Raw genomic sequence first — 17,842 nt, 5'->3', positions numbered from 1 at the left:
ATGATTTGAATGATTTGATACACTTTGATTCTCTGCTATAAAATGTATCCCCATTTTTTCCCATATCTCCAATTACATATGTGAAATGCTTTTAAAATATAATTTTAAAGAACTAAAAATATACCTTGAATAGTAAAGAACAGAATCAACAAAGAAAACAAAAGTCAGTGATGTGGACAGAAGGAAACAAATCAGTGTGTGTCAGGATTGCTCATGTAAGGGCACGTGCTGAAGTTTAACAAATCCTTGAACCTTTAAACATTGAGAAATGAGTACTCTAGAGCAAGAAAAGTAGTACAGAGATGGAGACCATGGCATCTCAGAGATGCAGAGAGTATCCCTGATTCTTGACTTTTTAATCCCTAATTCAGCCCATGTGTACTTGGATACCAGGAACAGCCCCTTATTCCTCAAATAAATTCTCCTTTTTGTCTAAGCTAGTTTGAACAGGCCTCTGTTTCTTGCAAGCAAAATCCCTAATATGTAAACCTAGGGGAGAAAGATATAAGGCAAACGAAAACCATTATTACATAAGAAAATTCAAATAGAATTACCAGTTAGAAGGCATAACTGAAAAATATTACAATCTACCATAGGTAGAGAGATTTTACTCCAACTTCCTCTGTTTATCAGTGAGGCAACAGAGGCACAGCAGGATTAACGTGCTTCTCAAGGCCACACACTAGTTATTTGCCAGATTACTAACTCAGAACCTGTGCTCTTCCAACAACATTAGGCTGCCTTCTATTGGTACTGGATGGTGGTTGCTACTGCAATTCAATGATCAGACTTTGTCCCCAAGGAAAAATCACCAACGGTCCTGAGGGCTTTTAGAAAACAAAGTAGACACTGTCTAAGATAAATCACACAAATAAGGAAAATTCAGGGGATCGGTATCATGGTTAATATTTGAATTTAGAACATCTAAGAAATAAACAAACACCACAGGAAGCAGCAAACCCAAAGATTCTCCAATCCTGTTTGATGCAGAAAAGCTATCCCCCTACTCAAAGTCCAAGGGCTATGATTAAATGTCAAGATCCTTGAACTATTTAAAACAAAGTAAGCCACATACTATCGTCAAGAGACTGACTTCCCCATGGAATTTCTCTTCTCTAGAGTAAAACTTTGTCAAATAACTTGAGGAAAAGTACGAAATCGGTTTCAATTAGTTTAATGAGATTTCCATAAAGTTTTTGCAACCAGTAACAAGGTAGTAAGAGAAGAAAGTTGTAGGTAAGATATGAAGAGGACTTTTTGCCCAGATTCGACTACTGAGAATAAATACAAGAGTAAATAGAGAAGAAAAGAGGTCTGGACAGGAAGTCAGGATACCTGAGTGCTAGCTTGGGTCCAGTGGTTAACTATGACCATGCCATTTCTCCTCTCCATCCTCCCCTATTTCCACTTCTATATAAGATGACGGAGTTTGTCTAGATTATCTTCACTGTGCCTTTCAATTCTAACATTCATGTATTCACGTATACAGTCACTTAGTCTGGGGCCAGACGCAGTGGCTCACACCTGTAATCTCAACACTTTGGGAAGCCAAAGCAGGAGGATCACTTGAGCCCAGGAGTTCAAGACCAGCCTGGGAAACATAGTGAGATCCCATCTCTACGAAAAAAAAAAAAAAAAATTAGCTGGGCATAATAGCATGTGCCTGCAATCCTAGTTACTCAGGAGGTTGAGGTGGGAGGATCCCTTGAGCCCCAGAGTTCAATGATGCAGTGAGCTATGATTGCACCACTGTACTCCAGCCTGGGCAACAGAATGAGACCTTGTCTTCAAAACAATAAAAATAAAAACAGAAATCATTTAGTCTCCCTGTGCTTCAGTCTCCCCATCAATGATGAAAGTGGGTCATAATCATGTAATATGATGAGAATTTCTTCTGAAGGAGATGTCATTTGCCCATTCATTCGTTCATTCAACAAATAATATTGAGCCCTATTAAGTGCCAAGCACTGTTCTAGGTGTTGAAGATTTGGCAGTGAAGAAACAAAGTGCCTAGACGTGTAGAGGTTGCACCCTTTATATCCCCACCAGCACATAATGGAAATGGAGACAGAGAGTAAACCAATAAAACTGGATAGGCAAATCAGATAACAAGTTCTACAGAGAAGAATAAAACAGATTGAGTATGATGGGGAAAGCTGGTGGATATTATTTACATAAGGTAGTAAGGAAAGGTCGTCTCTTACTAGGATCTCTGGCTGCTGTCTTGAGAAGAATGAAGTAAAGTGGGAAATACAATGAAACTAGTCATGAGACCATTACAATAAGCCAGTCAAGAGATGACTGTGACTTGAGCCAGCATGGTAGCAATGAAGATTTTAGGAGGTAGGCAGATTCTGGACGTATTTTGAAGGTAGAACTAACAAGATTTTCTGGTCTTTTATTGCAAGGAGTGAGAAAAAGAGAGAAATCAAGGACACCTCCAAGGTTTTAGACTTCAGCAATTGGACCAGAGTTGCATTTACTGAGCTGGGAATGACTGTGGGAAAAGCAGGGGAGTGGGGAAGATAGTTCCGTTTTTAGACACATTAAGTGAAGTTACCTTTCAAAATTCCCAGCAGAGGTGTTGAGTAGACAGTTGAGTATATACATCATAGTTCAGGGAGGACGTCCAGGCTGAAGCTATAAATTTGAGAGTCATAAACTCATGAGTGTTATTTAAAGCTGGGAGATTCAATGGGAACTCCTCGAGTAGGTAGGGCAGGGGTTTGAAAATGAAGCCCTGGGTCAGGTAGAGATGCTTAGAAATTGGAGAAATAAGAAGGCATCGGCAAAGGGAACTGAGAAGAGCGGCCAGTGTGCTAGGAAAGGAACCGAGAGGGAATGGGATCATGGAAACAAAGACGTATAGTTTCCAGGAGAGACTAGTCAGCTGTGTCAAATGATGCAAAAGGTCCCTGTAAGAAGTTGCTAATCATGGGACAGGAGGTCACACAGGCCTGAAGTTCATTCCTGAAGTGCAGGTGGAGAGACAAAGGGGCAAGGTGGACTGGGAATGGCATGGGCTGGCACTGTGCCCCTTCTCTCCAGCCACCTTGGCATCTCACCGGGGTGAGGGGTGGTGAGCCGATGACCATGTGAGGGTGAGTTAGAAGAGCTGACTAGTGAAAGCCTGAAATTAAAGCCACAGAGCCATCACTGTGCCAGGGACAAGGGCAGTCTTGCTGCTGACCCTGAGTAAGAGCTACAAGTTTGAAGCAGAAGTAAACATTGAAGTGCTCTAGACTTTTGCTGCCCAGTTTGGTAGCCACTGCTCATGTGTGACTATTTATATCTACTTAGTTAATTAAAATTAACTAAAATTTAAAATTTAGTTTTTTAGTCATATTAGAAATATTTCAAGGACTCAGTAGCCACGTGGCTAGGGACTAGCGTGTATTCGTACAATAAGAACACTTCCATTATCACGGAAAGTTCTATTGGCAATGCTGATCCAGACCACAGCAGCTTCAGAAAACAGAATGTCTACCTAGAAAGCAAGCTCCATGAAGGCAGGAATGGTCTCTGTCTTAAGTACCACCACATCTCTAGAACAACACCTGGCATGTAACATATGCTCAGTGAGTCTTGTTGAGTAAATTATTAAATGACCTTAAAAGTCCTGAAATGAGTGAATAATTAAGTGAATTAGGCAACAATGAGACTCTCTGATACTGCAAACCTCATTTATGAAAAAATTATAATTACATAGAAATTGTGTAAAGTGCCTGAGACTCTATGCCAATCCTTACACCCATTCTCCTCTTCCTCTTTAGGAACAGAACAGAACCCTGAATTTTCGCTGAACACAACTCCACACACTATAAGAGATTATAGTTGGCCAGGTGTGGTGGCTCACACCTGTAATTCTAACATTTTGGGAGGCTGAGGGGGTGGATCACTTGAGGCCAGGAGTTCGAGACCAGCCTGGTCAACATAGTGAAACCCTGTCTCTACTAAAAATACAAAAATTAGCCGGACATGGTGGCACACATTTGTGGTCCCAGCTACTCAGGAGGCTGAGGCACGAGAATCGCTTAAACCCAGGAGGGGGAGGTTGCAGTGAGCCGAGATGGTGCCACTGTACTCCACTTGGGCAACAGAGTGAAACTTTGTCTCAAAAAAAAAAAAATTATAGTTCCCTGCCCCCTTTGTAATTAAGTTTCACCACGCTAGTAATTGTTATCAAGTAAGATGAAAGCAAAAGCGCTATATGGCACCTTTGGAAAATCTCTTAAAAGGGAAAGTGATCAGTTTTCCCCCTCCTTTCTCTTTTCCTGTCCCCTGGAATAGAAATGCAATGCTAGAGCTGTGTTGTCCAGTATGTCATCCACATGTGGCTATTGAGATTAACTTATTAAAAGTAAATAAATTAAAAATTCACTTTGTGGGTCTCACTTGCCATATTTCAAGTGCTCTATAGACACTACCATATTTTTTCCCTATACCATAATGCTCAGAAGCATTGCCATATTGAACTGCACAGATATAGAATATCTCCATCAGGGCTGGACTTTCTGCCCCTGAACTTTTTTAATTCTATCTCATTAAAAGTTCCTTTTTTTCCTGTTATATGCAGTCAAATCTATACCTAAATGAATACAAATAATTAATGGACAGAGGATACAAAATTATATATCTGAGTAGTTTACAGCACTTTACTAATTTTTCTTTAAAGAAAGCATATTATATTGATTCTCTTAAAAATACATTTTTGATGTTGTGATAAAATCAATGACCAAGAGCTAACTACATGTTCTCCAGTGCTAAGTAGTATAATTAGATGATACTACTTTTGTTCATTGAGAAGACATTTTTAAAATTTTACAACATTCTCTGTCTCATAAAACAATGAAAAAAATGTTTTCCTTTAACTTCTGTGCTTCCTTCAGCAAGGCCAGAACAAAGTGAGTCATCAGCTGTCAACAGATCTAAGTCTCAACTCTCTTGAGGGTTGAGAGGTAGGTGACATGATCCCTAAGAATTTTGACCATTCAGTTAGAGTAGATATTATCTGCCTGTGCAGTATCCAATCACTCAGAGTTCACTGATGGTGTCCTATCCACAGCTCTCAGAGAGGAAACCAAGCCTGCCCATGAGTAAGGGACTTCTACCACAACCTGCATCCTAAAGACCTAGCCTGCTTTAATACAAGCAAGATAGCAAGAGAAAGGAAGGGTGCCTTCACTGTGTTTAGTTCGGGCGCAGATGTTTTAAAATATACCTTAACAAGATATGAAAGCATTTAGCATAAAAAAGTATAGGGAAGCTATTTTACAGTCAACATCTATTTAACAAATACTAAGTGAGTACCTATGATGCGCCAGAGAGATGGTCTAACAGAGAATGCTTACGTTCAGAGAAGCAATGCAGCGTGCAGCAGAGAATGTGTATTGAACTACCTTAGAATGCTTGAACGCTTTTGGGGTGGAATCAAGGCCTATTCTGAGTAGCTCTGCAGGACAGAATGATCATTGCGTAGGCAGAGATGCAGTCATCACACAAAATAAAATTAATCACCAGACTGGCTGCTCTGAAAAGCCATCTTCGCATTGTTCCTCGTCTGCCTCCTCGCTCCGCGGACTCGGGCAGATTTATCGCCAGAGTCGCTGAACTCTCGCTTTCTTTTTAATCCCCTGCATCGGATCACGGGCGTGCCCCACCATGTCAGACGCAGCCGTAGACACCAGCTCCGAAATCACCACCAAGGACTTAAAGGAGAAGAAGGAAGTTGTGGAAGAGGCAGAAAATGGAAGAGACGCCCCTGCTAACGGGAATGCTGAGAATGAGGAAAATGGGGAGCAAGAGGCTGACAATGAGGTAGATGAGGAAGAGGAAGAAGGTGGGGAGGAAGAGGAGGAGGAAGAAGAAGGTGATGGTGAGGAAGAGGATGGAGATGAAGATGAGGAAGCTGAGTCAGCTATGGGCAGGCGGGCAGGTGAAGATGATGAGGATGACGATGTTGATACCAAGAAGCAGAAGACAAACGAGGATGACTAGATAGCAAAAAAGTAAAAGTTAAACTAAAAAAAAGCCCTCTGTGACCTATTCACCCTCCACTTCCCGTCTCAGAATCTAAACGTGGTCACCTGCGAGCAGAGAGGCCCGCCCGCCCCCCACCGTGGGCAGTGCCACCTGCAGATGACACGCGCTCTCCACCGCCCAACCCAAACGATGAGAATTTGCAACAGGGGAGGAAAAAAGAACCAAAACTTCCAAGACCCTGATTTTTTTCTTAAAAGTACTTTAAAAAGGAAATTTGTTTGTATTTTTTATTTACATTTTATATTTTTGTACATACTGTTAGGGTCAGCCATTTTTAATGATCTCGGATGACCAAACCAGCCTTCAGAGCTGACTTTACTTGTGGTGTGACTATGTTCATTATAATCTCAAAGGAGAAAAAAAACTTGTAAAAAAAGCAAAAACGACAACAGAAAAACAATCTTATTCCGAGCATTCCAGTAACTTTTTTGTGTATGTACTTAGCTGTACTATAAGTAGTTGGTTTGTATGAGATGGTTAAAAAGGCCAAAGATAAAAGGTTTGCTTTTTCCCTTTTTTGTCTATGAAGTTGCTATTTTTTTTTTTTTTGGCCTGTTTGATGTATGTGTGAAACAATGTTGTCCAACAATAAACAGGAATTTTATTTTGCTGAGTTGTTCAAAAAAAAAAAATTAGTAACCAGTTCTAATGATGAAGATGAGGATGGCTAATATTTATTGATGACCATGTTCTTTTCTAAAAGCTTTTCAGGTATATTATCTGATTTAATATTCAGAATAATCCCTTTTTTCTTTTTTTTTCTTTTTTTGAGACGGTGTCTCGCTCTGTCACCCAAGCTGAGTACAGTGGCACTATGTTGGCTCACTGGAACCTCCACCCTCCGGGTTCAAGTGATTCTCCTTCCTCAGCCTCCCAAGTAGCTGGGATTACAGGTACACGCCACCGTATCTGGCTAATTAGTAGAGATGGGGTTTCTCCATGTTGGCCAGGCTGGTCTCAAACTCGTGACCTCAAGTGATCCACCTGCCTCGGCCTCCCAAAGTGCTTGGATTACAGGCATGAGCCACCGCGCCCAGCCAGAATAATCTTATAAAGTTCATATTATTGTTAGTCATTATATTTATACAAAAACAGTTGTTCAGGGAAGTTAAGTACTTTGGATCTTGGGTTGTGGCTCACAGGCAATTGGAACAGCCTAACAAATGTCAGAGCCTGAGCTCTTAGAATTTCAACAGGAAGATGTGCTCCTCACCATGAAAGTGTTCAAAAAGAACCTGTAAGAATTGATATAGCAAGGATTGTGCACGAGCCCAAAGGGTTGTTTATTCCACATGCACAGAGTATCAACTATGTGCATGATATTTAGAGCTGCAAAGAAGGGACACTTGACAGTCCTGCCCTTGAGAGCTTACAGTCTACTGAGAGAGAAACACATCAAATAATTAGAATTGAAGTGATAGGGCAATAATATGTAAAAATGACTGTGGAAAGGAGACATAAATTCAACCCAAAGAGGAGGGAAGTCAGAGAAGGTCTTATAAAGGGAAGATGACTTGAACCTAGGTCTTGAAGAATGTATACGATTTTGTCATACAGAAAAGGGAAGTAAAGTTATTCCAAGCAGAAGCAGCAGCATTTTCTCAGGGATTAATGATGGTCGTCTATGGACAGCGTTAATGGGAACACTAAGGGAAGTGAGAAAAGTTTGCTGGTGCCTTTAAAACCACTATTTACCTATGTGTTCAACCAGTGCCTACAATAGAAAGGAAAAAGCCCTAAGATCTATAGCACACCCATGATACTCCATCCCTCTGCTAGGGAAGCTGTCTGAATTATTTCGCCTGATTCTCAAGAAAAAGCGGAGGATGTCATGCAAATTCAATGCCAATATGTGCAATTTTAAAGCCAACAGGGGCCAACTTCATGATAGTCTATAAATTATGTACAATTATATGAAACAATGGGGTAAGGCAGAGATGCTGAGAAGTTAACCAAAAGTGCAGACACAAACTATCTCATCTCCCTTCCCCAAGAAATACTAACAGGCATTAAAAGAAATGGCCTTTCATGGTCACTTAGAACAAGGGACAGAGGTCTGGAGTAGAAGCATGCTTGGACAGTATCACCCTCCCCTTCATTCTTTAAGTTAGGCCTAATAAGCATTTTCTTACATTATGTATTTTTCACATCTGGATAAGACTAACAATGCTTTTGTGAAACATTGTATTTGTGAAAATATTTGACTTGATCTTTCCATATTGATAGGTAGAATTATGTCTTTTTGACATTATTTTGTTTACAAATGTTAGACATTGTGATAAAGACCAGAGAGATTGAAGGACCATCTCTTGTGAAAACATGTCACAAGAAGTAAAATTGCTCCAGGGACTTTTCTGGGGCTCATGGCCAGATGGTCTATGGTACAAGATACCAAGAGCCAACCAAAAAGAATAGAAAAGTAGTCCCAGGATATAATTTTCTCTCTCTTTTTTTTTTTTTTTTTTTTTTTTTGAGACAGAGTCTCGACCTGTTGCCCAGGCTAGAGTGCGGTGACACAATCGCGGCTCACTGTAAGCTCCACCTCCCGAGTTCAAGAGATTCTTCTGCCTCAGCTTCCCAAGTAGCCAGAACCACAGGCATGTGCCATCATGCCCAGCTAATTTTTGTAGTTTTTAGTAGAGACAGGGTTTCACCATTTTGGCCAAGCTGATCTTGAACTCCTGACCTCGTGATCCACCCGCCTCGGCCTCCCAAAGTGCCAGGATTACAGGCATGAGCCACCACGCCCGGCCTTCCTGGATGTAATTTTCAAAGACATACTTGTCAACATTGTAGATCAGATTGGTGCCCCCCTTCCTAAATATTCCCTGATAATTCATCTGGTTGGTTTCCTTTTTTAATGAAATACAGTTTGTTATCATGAGGGAGTTTGAACAAAGAGGGGAGAAAGAATGAAGGAAGAAAAGAAGGAAGGGAGGGAGGAAGGAGGAAGAGCAAAAGGGAGAAAGAAAAGAAGTGAGGAAGGGAGGAGGTAATAGGACGAAGTGATTTAATCTAAAAAACATTTGTCCACATGTTCTCCTTCGCATTTGCACTTGGTTTGAGGCTTCATAGTACCCAAGCCCATGATATTGTTGCTATCTGCCCTCTGTCCTTCAAACATTACACCAGGATACCGAGTGTCTTCGGTTGCTAAGGAGAATCACAGCAGCAGTATCATTAAGCCTTTATATTTGTTTCTGTCGTTCTTGAATATCCCACTAAAATCAAAATCCATTTCAAGAACAGAGAGTAATCAGACATACATTTTGTATCACTTTTCATCCCTAAGCTCTTTTTCACTCCTTCCTTGAGTTCTCCTTTTTGCTCCACAATCTTCTTATGGCGATTTTCACCTCTGCATTCCTGAGTGTGTAAATGATGGGGTTCAGCATGGGGGTAATGACCGTGTAGAATACAGCCACAAGTTTATCTTCAGTGAAAGTGGAAGAGGGTCTCATGTAGAGGAAGATGGCAGGTCCAAAAAACAAGATGACCACTGTGATGTGGGAAGCACAGGTGGAGAGGGCTTTGTGCCTCCCCTCCGCAGAATGGTTCCTCAAGTTGACCAGAATGACAATATAAGAGGACACCAAGATGAGGAAGGAGAAGACAGAGAATAATCCACTGTTGGCAAACACAATAACTCCCTCCATGAAGGTGTCAGTGCAGGCAAGCTTGAATAAAGGCTGCAGGTCACAGAAATAGTGGTCAATCACATTAGGACCACAGAAGGGCAATTGGATGATGACGAGAATCTGAATTACAGAGTGACAAAAGCCCCCCAGCCAGGAACCGGCCACCAGAAGGTGACACAGTTGACGACTGATAATGTTCATATAATGAAGAGGCTTGCAGATGGCCACATAGCGATCATAGGCCATCACCACAAGCAAAAGGATCTCAGCAACCCCAAAGAAGTGGAAGAAGAATATCTGAGCCAGACAACCTTCCAGAGAGATGGTTTTAATCTTGGCAAGTAAGTCTGTGATGAATTTAGGGGCAACAGTGGAGGAGTAACTGATCTCCACCAAGGACAGGTAGCTAAGGAAGAAGTACATGGGGGAATCCAGACTCTTGCTCATACTGACCGTCAGAACGATGAGGCCATTGCCCACCACTGTGGCCAGGTACACGGGGAGAAACGCCACAAAGCACACTCTCTGCACCGCTGGATCCTGGAAAAGGCCGGTGAAAATCAATGTAGTCACATTACTTGTACTGGCCATGGATTCCACTTGAAGAAGACAGATCTCAGAGAAAAGCCCTGCGACAAAGCACATGCAATCTTAACACTAATCCTTCATGTTTGTTTAGCACTTGCCTGTTAATAAAACCCTTTCATGTATATTTTCTGACTCATTTGTTTATTTATTTATATAGTCAATGTTTATTCACTTGGTGCTTAATAGCCTACCCTATGCAAGACACTGGTCAAGCAACCCCATAAAAACTCTATGATCCCCATATAACAAGTAAGAAAACTGAGGCTCAGAGAATTTGTGAATTAGCCAAGCCTCCCAGATCATAGTACTCCAACTCATACATTACTTCATGTATACCCCACTAAAAAAATTACCACTTTCAGCATGAAAACCATTTATATTAATTACTAACATTTCTCCTAGTCTCCATGTTCTCTGATCATGCCTTTGTGTTAGAGATTGTATAGTGACCTTCTGCTCCTGACTCTTTTGTTTCCTCCATTTGTTTATTCCCCAGAAATGCCAATGTACTTGAAATGTCTCCATTTTAAAGAATACCTTTGATGTTTTCCTTACATTAACTACGTAAGTTTCCGAATTCTTTTAGACCCTATGGTTTTCGCCCAGTCCTATAGCTTCATGAATTTTTACAACCATTTTGAGAAAATTTTGGCAGTTGAGAGCTAAGTGAACATGCAGAAGCTGTTTGGAGTATAGCTCCCTATGGAACAATAGTTTGAATGTAATAGATGGACATCACCATTTTGCTTGTTTCTGTCTTCCAGTTTGCTTGCCATTAGCAAACATTTTTGTCAGCAGAAGGTGCAGGATTTCTTTTAATACAACTCTTTGAACCAAAGGTTTTGTTAAGTACCTACCACGTGCCTAGGCAACTCAGGACATAGGAAAGGAGAATGGAATATGGTTCTAGCCTCAAGAGGCTTGTAACTTCACATGATTAAACAGCACAGTTATGAAATGAAGGAGAGAAAACCTTCAAGATTTTCTCTGCTTTTAAAACTCTTTTGAAGTATCTCAGGCCTGGCACAGTGGCTCATGCCTGTAATCCCAGCACTTTGGGAGGTCAAGGCAGATGGATCAACTGAGGTCAGGAGTTCGAGATCGGCCTGGCCAACATGGTAAAACCCCATTTCTACTAAAAATACAAAAATTAACTGGGCATGCTGGCAGGCACCTATAATTCCAGCTACTCAGGAGGCTGAGACAGGAGAATCGCTTGAACCCGGGATGCGGAGGTTGCAGTGAGCCAAGATCTCACCACTGCACTCCAGCCTGGGTGACAAGAGCAAAACTCCATCTCAAAAAAAATTAAATAAAATAAAATTATTTTGAAGTGTCTCTTATTCACCTTAGTTTTCCTTCTTCTACTTGTGCCTCCATTTGAAAATAGATTTAATACCTTTTCCTCCCTAATTTCTCTCATCGTGAAAATTTGAAGAGAAACACAAGGTAAAAATCTGCTGAGAGATGCTCAGTAAGGTGCTTAGCTAAAACTGAAGATGAAGTGGAGTATTAACTGGTGTTTAAAAAAAAAAAGGAAAGAAAGAAAGAAAGAAGAGGTACCCGCGAAAACAACTGAATGGGAGAGAGAAAGCAAGATGGGGCCTCTTACTGGTGCAGAGGAATGGAAATAAGGGAAGCATCAAAAACAACCCAAGAAGGCTGCGAAGGGGTCTGGTGGCCTGGAGGAACTAGAGCATCTTATTACCTGATGTTTGCCGTCACATGGTTGTTAGGATGATGATGAAGATGGTGAGTATTGAGGTTACCAAATGTTCACCATCTTCATTGTCACCGACTTCCTAACAACCACAACTGCAGATGCTGCTGCCATTTTTTCAGGGTGTACAGTCATCCCCTCATTTAATTCTTCCTGTACCTCTTTGAGGTAGATAATTGATAGATCAGGGAAATGAGTCTCAGAGAAGTTTAGTAACTTGCCCAAAGAAACACAGCTTACGAGTGTTTGAGCCATGGCTGAAACCAAGCCTATGTAAATAAGGGTAGTGGAGAGTCACCACACCTCAGCTAGAAGAGAAAGGGATTAGCCACCCCAGGGCCTTGGAGAAATGGCATCAAAACCCATGGTCAATACAAAATTTGGCCAAATTCATTTACTAATCCCTCCCTGTGAATAGCAGGAGCATCATTAGAAACTCCACATTATTGGGAATGTTCCATTTCCACCATTTCTGGATCAGGTAAGACCAAGAAACCACGTGGGATCCCGAGCAGAGTGTGAGACTCAGGCATTCCCCTCTCCTACTTTGTCCCAGGGCAGGGATTTGGATGGGAGGTAGCAATGCAGCTGGTGAGATCGAGCTATGGAATCTGTCATTCCCTCCCAGCGCAGGTGAGCTGAAGAAATCCCTCTCACACTGGGCCTTATAGCAGCACCATCACTTTCCCCGTCCCTCAGGCTTGAAACCACGGAGTCACATCTAATTCATGCCTCCTCCACCTGTCATATTTACACAATCTTTATGTCCTGTTGATTTCACCAGTTTCCTCCTCTGTCTTCCTGCAGCTGCCATCTTCAAGCAGGACATAAACTCATGTGAGGATGACCACAGACATCTACATGCTCCTAGTCTAGTCCCTAGTCCTCATCCCAGTCTATTCTGCACACTCAAGTTAGAAATTCTTCATCTTTCCTCAGTACCTCCAAATCATTCAGAAGTTGCCATTGTCTCCCTGTTGGCTGGCAATCCATCCTAAATTCTTCCATCTGACTTTTAGAAACCTCTACAAGATTTCCACAGCCCCCTTCGAACCCACATTACTGGGCACTAAACTGCACACAATCTCAGTTCGAGGTCTCCTCACCTTCTCATAAATACAAGTTGATCCCCAACACAGGGGCATCTTTCCTACTTTTCACATTACCTGATGTATCATCCCTTTTTGCCTCCCTTTCCAAGTGCCAGCTAGTCTACGATGTCCGCTGTCTAGGAAGCTTTCTCTGGTTACTTCAACACTGATTCATTTATCTCTGCTCTCAACTCCAGAAATCAGTTTAAGTCATCCTTCTGCTAAATGCAAGAAGGCACACAGTATTCGTCTCATAGCAAGCCCTCAAAGAATGTAAGCTATTATGATTGTTATACTTCTAAAATGCAAATCTGATAAAGTCATGCATTGACTTGAAATCTAGCAATGGTTTTCCACTGACTACAAGATTAAGTCCAACACCATCAGCATGACATTAAGACTCTCCAAGAACTGGAGCTTGTTCACCTTTCTAGATTCACTTGCCGTCACTCTTAACTGGAGCTTGTACTCCAGCCATTCTGAACGATGCATCATTCTAAAAAAAACTGTCTCTTTGCATAAGCTAATCCCTCTACTTGGTTGGTATGCATATCTTGACTTTCTAACTAACTTTTCTCCTTGTTTTAATACTCAGGTCAAACACCACCCATCGCTGCACTGCCAGGCAACACCTCTTCCGTGTTTTGTTGTGTTTTACTCTTTTTGAGACAAGGTATCACTGTTTCAACCAGACTGGAGTGCAATGGCGTGATCATAGCTCACTGTAACCTTGAACTCCTAGGCTTAAGGGATCCTCCTGCCTTGGCCTCCTGAGTAGCTAGGACTACAAGTGCTACCAGGCCCAGGTCATTTTTTAATTTTTTTGTAGAGATGGCATCTCACTATGTTGCCCAGGCTGGCCTCAAACTCCTGGTTTCAAGTGATCCTCCCAACGCTCTAGGATTACAGGTGGGAGCCACCATGCCCGGCCTTCTTCCATGTTCTTTACATATTTCTACTGGAGTAGTTAGCATATTTTATTGTAATTACTGTTTCTGTATCTGTCTTCTTTGCTGCCTTTATTCAGCTCTAAATCCTCCAAATAACATCTCAGCAAATGTTCATTTAATTGAATTTTTAAATGAATAAATGAAGTTCTTCTACCACCTACAGTTGAAAGCACACAATGCAGCACACACTTCATCTTCATACAGCCTCTTTTCTTTTCTCTCACTGCGGTTTTATGGTCACCTGTTTGTCTTTAGAAAAACAGTCGAAGTTTATTACGCCCACATAGCACCTAAATGTCAACCTCATGGATGGTGCACAGTATATATATAGACTTTTAATTGATGATAAACTGATTAACCAGTAGATTGATAAGAAAAAAACTAGATTCTTTAATGCTACCTCTCTACATTTTCTTTTAAGTCTGTTGACCTCTTACAACCTACCTGAGACTCTTTCTCACCAAATATATAAAGTTATGAACAATGTAGATCATTTTTATTTCAGAAATAAACATTTTACTGCACTGGGTCAAAGCCGCACATGCTGAAATTGAGATACTTTACCTACTTCTAGATTATTTTCTATGAGTTGAGTGGGGAGGACCCTAACATCATTATGTTTTCCAGAAGACATTTTTTGTTCTTTGGTTTGTCCAGTGTTACTTGGACATGAATAGCCCAGTTCTCACTTAAAATGCTAACTCTCTTACACACACACGTACATACACACACACACACACAAGTCCTTATGCTGAGAAGGTTACCATAATGGGCCACATGATATACATTTTAAAAACAAACAAAAAAGCCTATTAGGGGAACTTAATACAATTATGTCAGAGGGCTTAATGAAGTCACTGTGAGAGCACAGAGGTGATGAATCCAGAAGGGCAGGTGACCTGCCTTTTAGTGGAGGAGACAGTTCGAGGTTCAGGGTCCTCTAAAGGACAGAGATAAACAAAGCAAGGACCCCTGGCTAAGCTGCCTTTCACTCTTCTCAGGAATTGGTCTAAAGCAGTGGTAAAGAGGGTGAGTGTTGAAATTGGGAGCCAACTCTTCGCTCTACTGCCCACCTATCATGTGTCCTTATTAACAGTTTTTTTTTTCAATAGAGTAGCAAATTATATTTGGCATAGTTGTTGCAAGAATTAGATGCGAGATAAAATATATAAAGTACTTCACAGGGTTGCCCAGCAAGTAGAAAGCTTTCCATAAATAGTAGCTTTTCTTAGCTCAGATTTTCTGGTATTTATTTACATTTCTTTCTGCTTTCTGTTTCCACCTTCCCCAAGAGAAAGGTAGCTATTTGATAATAAATTACCTCCTTTTTCTTCCAGCACTTTCCCAAATAAATCCCTCACCCTGGGGTCGTGGATTACACGTAAAAGCCTAGGTAGGAAAATTATCATCTGAATGCTAAGTAGGTAGAATTTTATCCTCTAACGTGAAGCCCCAATGAGAGAAATCTGATGGGGACAAAATAGTGAGTGAGAGGTAGCCGAGAAGACCCATTGCTATGAGCTCAAAGCCACATCAGAAGGTCTCCTTCCCACCACCCACCTCGGACCCCCAAGTGGTACTACATGGAATCCCAGAAAGTGAATGCCAGAAAGAACTTGAAGACACATTCTGTCCAGCCCTCTCCTTTCTACAGAGTCAGAAACTGAGCCTAAGAGAGGGAAAGTGACCGCCCTAGATCATACAGAGATTTGGCGCCTCTAACTCATGCTCAGTGCCTGAGAACTCTTTCTGGATAGGGCATTACCTACCTTCCTTGGGTAATATTCAGCCTTAGAACAGAGAATGGAATGGGAGGCTCCTTCTCCTGAGGATGAGGAAAATTTTCTTCCTCCGTGGCAAGTGCTCATCATTCAGAGGGGTGTCCAGGGCTGACAGGACTGAAGGAGTGTGACTTGGAGCACAGGAAGCCCCTCTTCAGAACAAGAATCTCCCACTCACCTTCTGTATCTGCATTGCAGGCATCCCAGTAGATTAAACCACTTCATCTTAGCTAAGGCACCAGGTGAAATCAAAGCAATTTTAGAGCTGAATAAATTTGTAGACCATTCATTCAATATCCTTAGTTTTCAGATGATGCAACAAAGGGCCAGAGAATTTAATTGACCTTTCAAAGTTACACAACTCATTAGTTACTGATCAAGTTGCTGAGGTACGAATAAGTGCTCTTTCCATGACACTGGGATTCCTTTCTAGTGATCTTGATTTTATGATTTTTGTTGCCAATGAACAAGTAAATCTTGCTTCCACACAACAAAATTCCCTGGGTCCTGTGATCTTTCATAAGATGAACAGCCTATGTTGATGTGGATAAATTACAAAAGGAAGGATTCAGGAAACCAATCCCCTGACCAGTCTCTGGATCAACTATTAAAAAACAGAAAAAAACTAAACTACAGGAAGCAACTAAATAATGATTTTTAAATTCTGGTTTTTAGTTTAGAAAACCCAGCCACTCGCTAGAAGACCAACGACTGTTTTTCAACATTGAGATGCTTTGAACTATTTGAAATAAATTGAGCCACAGCTGTAATCAGGGGACTAAGTTTCCCAATGGAATTTCTTGTCTCTAGTGTGAAACTTTGCCAATAAACTGCGAGTTAGGAAAAGTTCCAAAATGTGTTTCAATTAATTCATTGAGAGACATTTAGGAAGTCCCAACCATCTGGTGGTTATACTGTGAGAGAAGGCAGCTACAGACATTAGGAGAGTTTTCTGAGTTAACCACTGAAATATGCAACTGAAGGGAGAAGAAAAGAGAGGGTAGGTCAGGGTCAGGGGCCGCCAGCAGGGGGACTTTAGGCAAGTTCCATTGCCCCCACAGTTTGTAGTTTTACAGCCATGAAATGACAGAATTGGTCTCAATTATCTTTCACATCCCTTCTTGTTCTAACATTCTACACTTCAAGATCACTTAGACTCTGATGTCTTAAACACCCCATAAGTGATAAAGATGTTGATCATGGCCACAATAATAAAATAACTGCTATTTATAGGGTACCTGCGATGTGCCAGACACTATCCCAAACATTTTGCAGCCATTGTCTTTAATGTTGACAGCAACTCTGCAGTTTCCTTCTTGAGCATTTTTATTCTTTTCTCCATACTATTTTCTTCTATTGCTGTCAAAACTACCGAGATTTTGCTTTGGTGAAAGCGCACCATCCCAGTCCCAGCCATGTATTTTGCATAATGTTGGTCACCTAGAGATGGACTTTGGTTGGCTTAAGCAGATCTACAAAAACCACTCCTTTGGTTCAGGGATGGAAAGTAACCTAGTCAGGGAGACAGCAAGGCATTTGAGGTATTGACAGGAAGAAAAGAAAAAAAAAAAAGCTTATTCTGTCTTAGACAGAAGATACCAGAAGAGACAGAAATATTTGCTCTGAATAGTGTTGAGTGAAGGTCTAGAACTGCTGTAGCCACTTTGTTACAAAGAGGAATCATGAGCTTCCAGAGGGCCACCAAGTGAGACCTGGAAGAGCAACAAGCACCACAAAGAGAAGAGTGTCAAGAAAACATAAACTGCAGCCCAGTGTGGTGGCTCACGCCTGTAATCCCAACATTTTGGGGGGCCAAGGCAGGTGGATCAACTGAGGTCAGGAGTTTGAGACCAGCCTGGCCAACATGGTGAAACACCATCTCTACTAAAAATACAAAAATTAGGCAGGCATGGTGGCACGCTTGAAATTCCAGCTACTTGGGAGACTGAGGCAGGAGAATCGCTTGAACCTGGGAGGCAGAGGTTGTAGTGAGCCGAGATTGTGCCATTGCACTCCAGGCTGGGCAACACGG

General features: G+C 41.4%; 2 protein-coding genes across 2 annotated transcripts; one reads left to right on the top strand and one right to left on the bottom strand.

Moving 5' to 3' along the window:
- The first annotated feature begins 5,548 nt into the window (after window positions 1-5,548).
- On the top strand, window positions 5,549-6,014 carry LOC105546569 (prothymosin alpha-like). Its single transcript, XM_011989808.1, has one exon. It carries the CDS (start codon window positions 5,662-5,664, stop codon window positions 5,995-5,997), a length of 336 nt encoding a protein of 111 aa, XP_011845198.1. The 5' UTR covers window positions 5,549-5,661; the 3' UTR covers window positions 5,998-6,014.
- A 3,327-nt stretch (window positions 6,015-9,341) lies between these two features.
- LOC105546559 (olfactory receptor 4B1) lies at window positions 9,342-10,271 on the bottom strand. The gene has a single exon (XM_011989797.1). The coding sequence runs from the start codon at window positions 10,269-10,271 to the stop codon at window positions 9,342-9,344; it is 930 nt and encodes a 309-aa protein (XP_011845187.1).
- Between the last annotated feature and the right edge of the window lie 7,571 nt (window positions 10,272-17,842).

The sequence above is a fragment of the Mandrillus leucophaeus genome, unplaced genomic scaffold (genome assembly GCF_000951045.1).
Source record: "Mandrillus leucophaeus isolate KB7577 unplaced genomic scaffold, Mleu.le_1.0 Scaffold1099, whole genome shotgun sequence".
Lineage (NCBI taxonomy): Eukaryota > Metazoa > Chordata > Mammalia > Primates > Cercopithecidae > Mandrillus > Mandrillus leucophaeus.
Note: the sequence above shows the minus strand (reverse complement) of the source record. Positions and strands in the feature narration are given on the sequence as shown.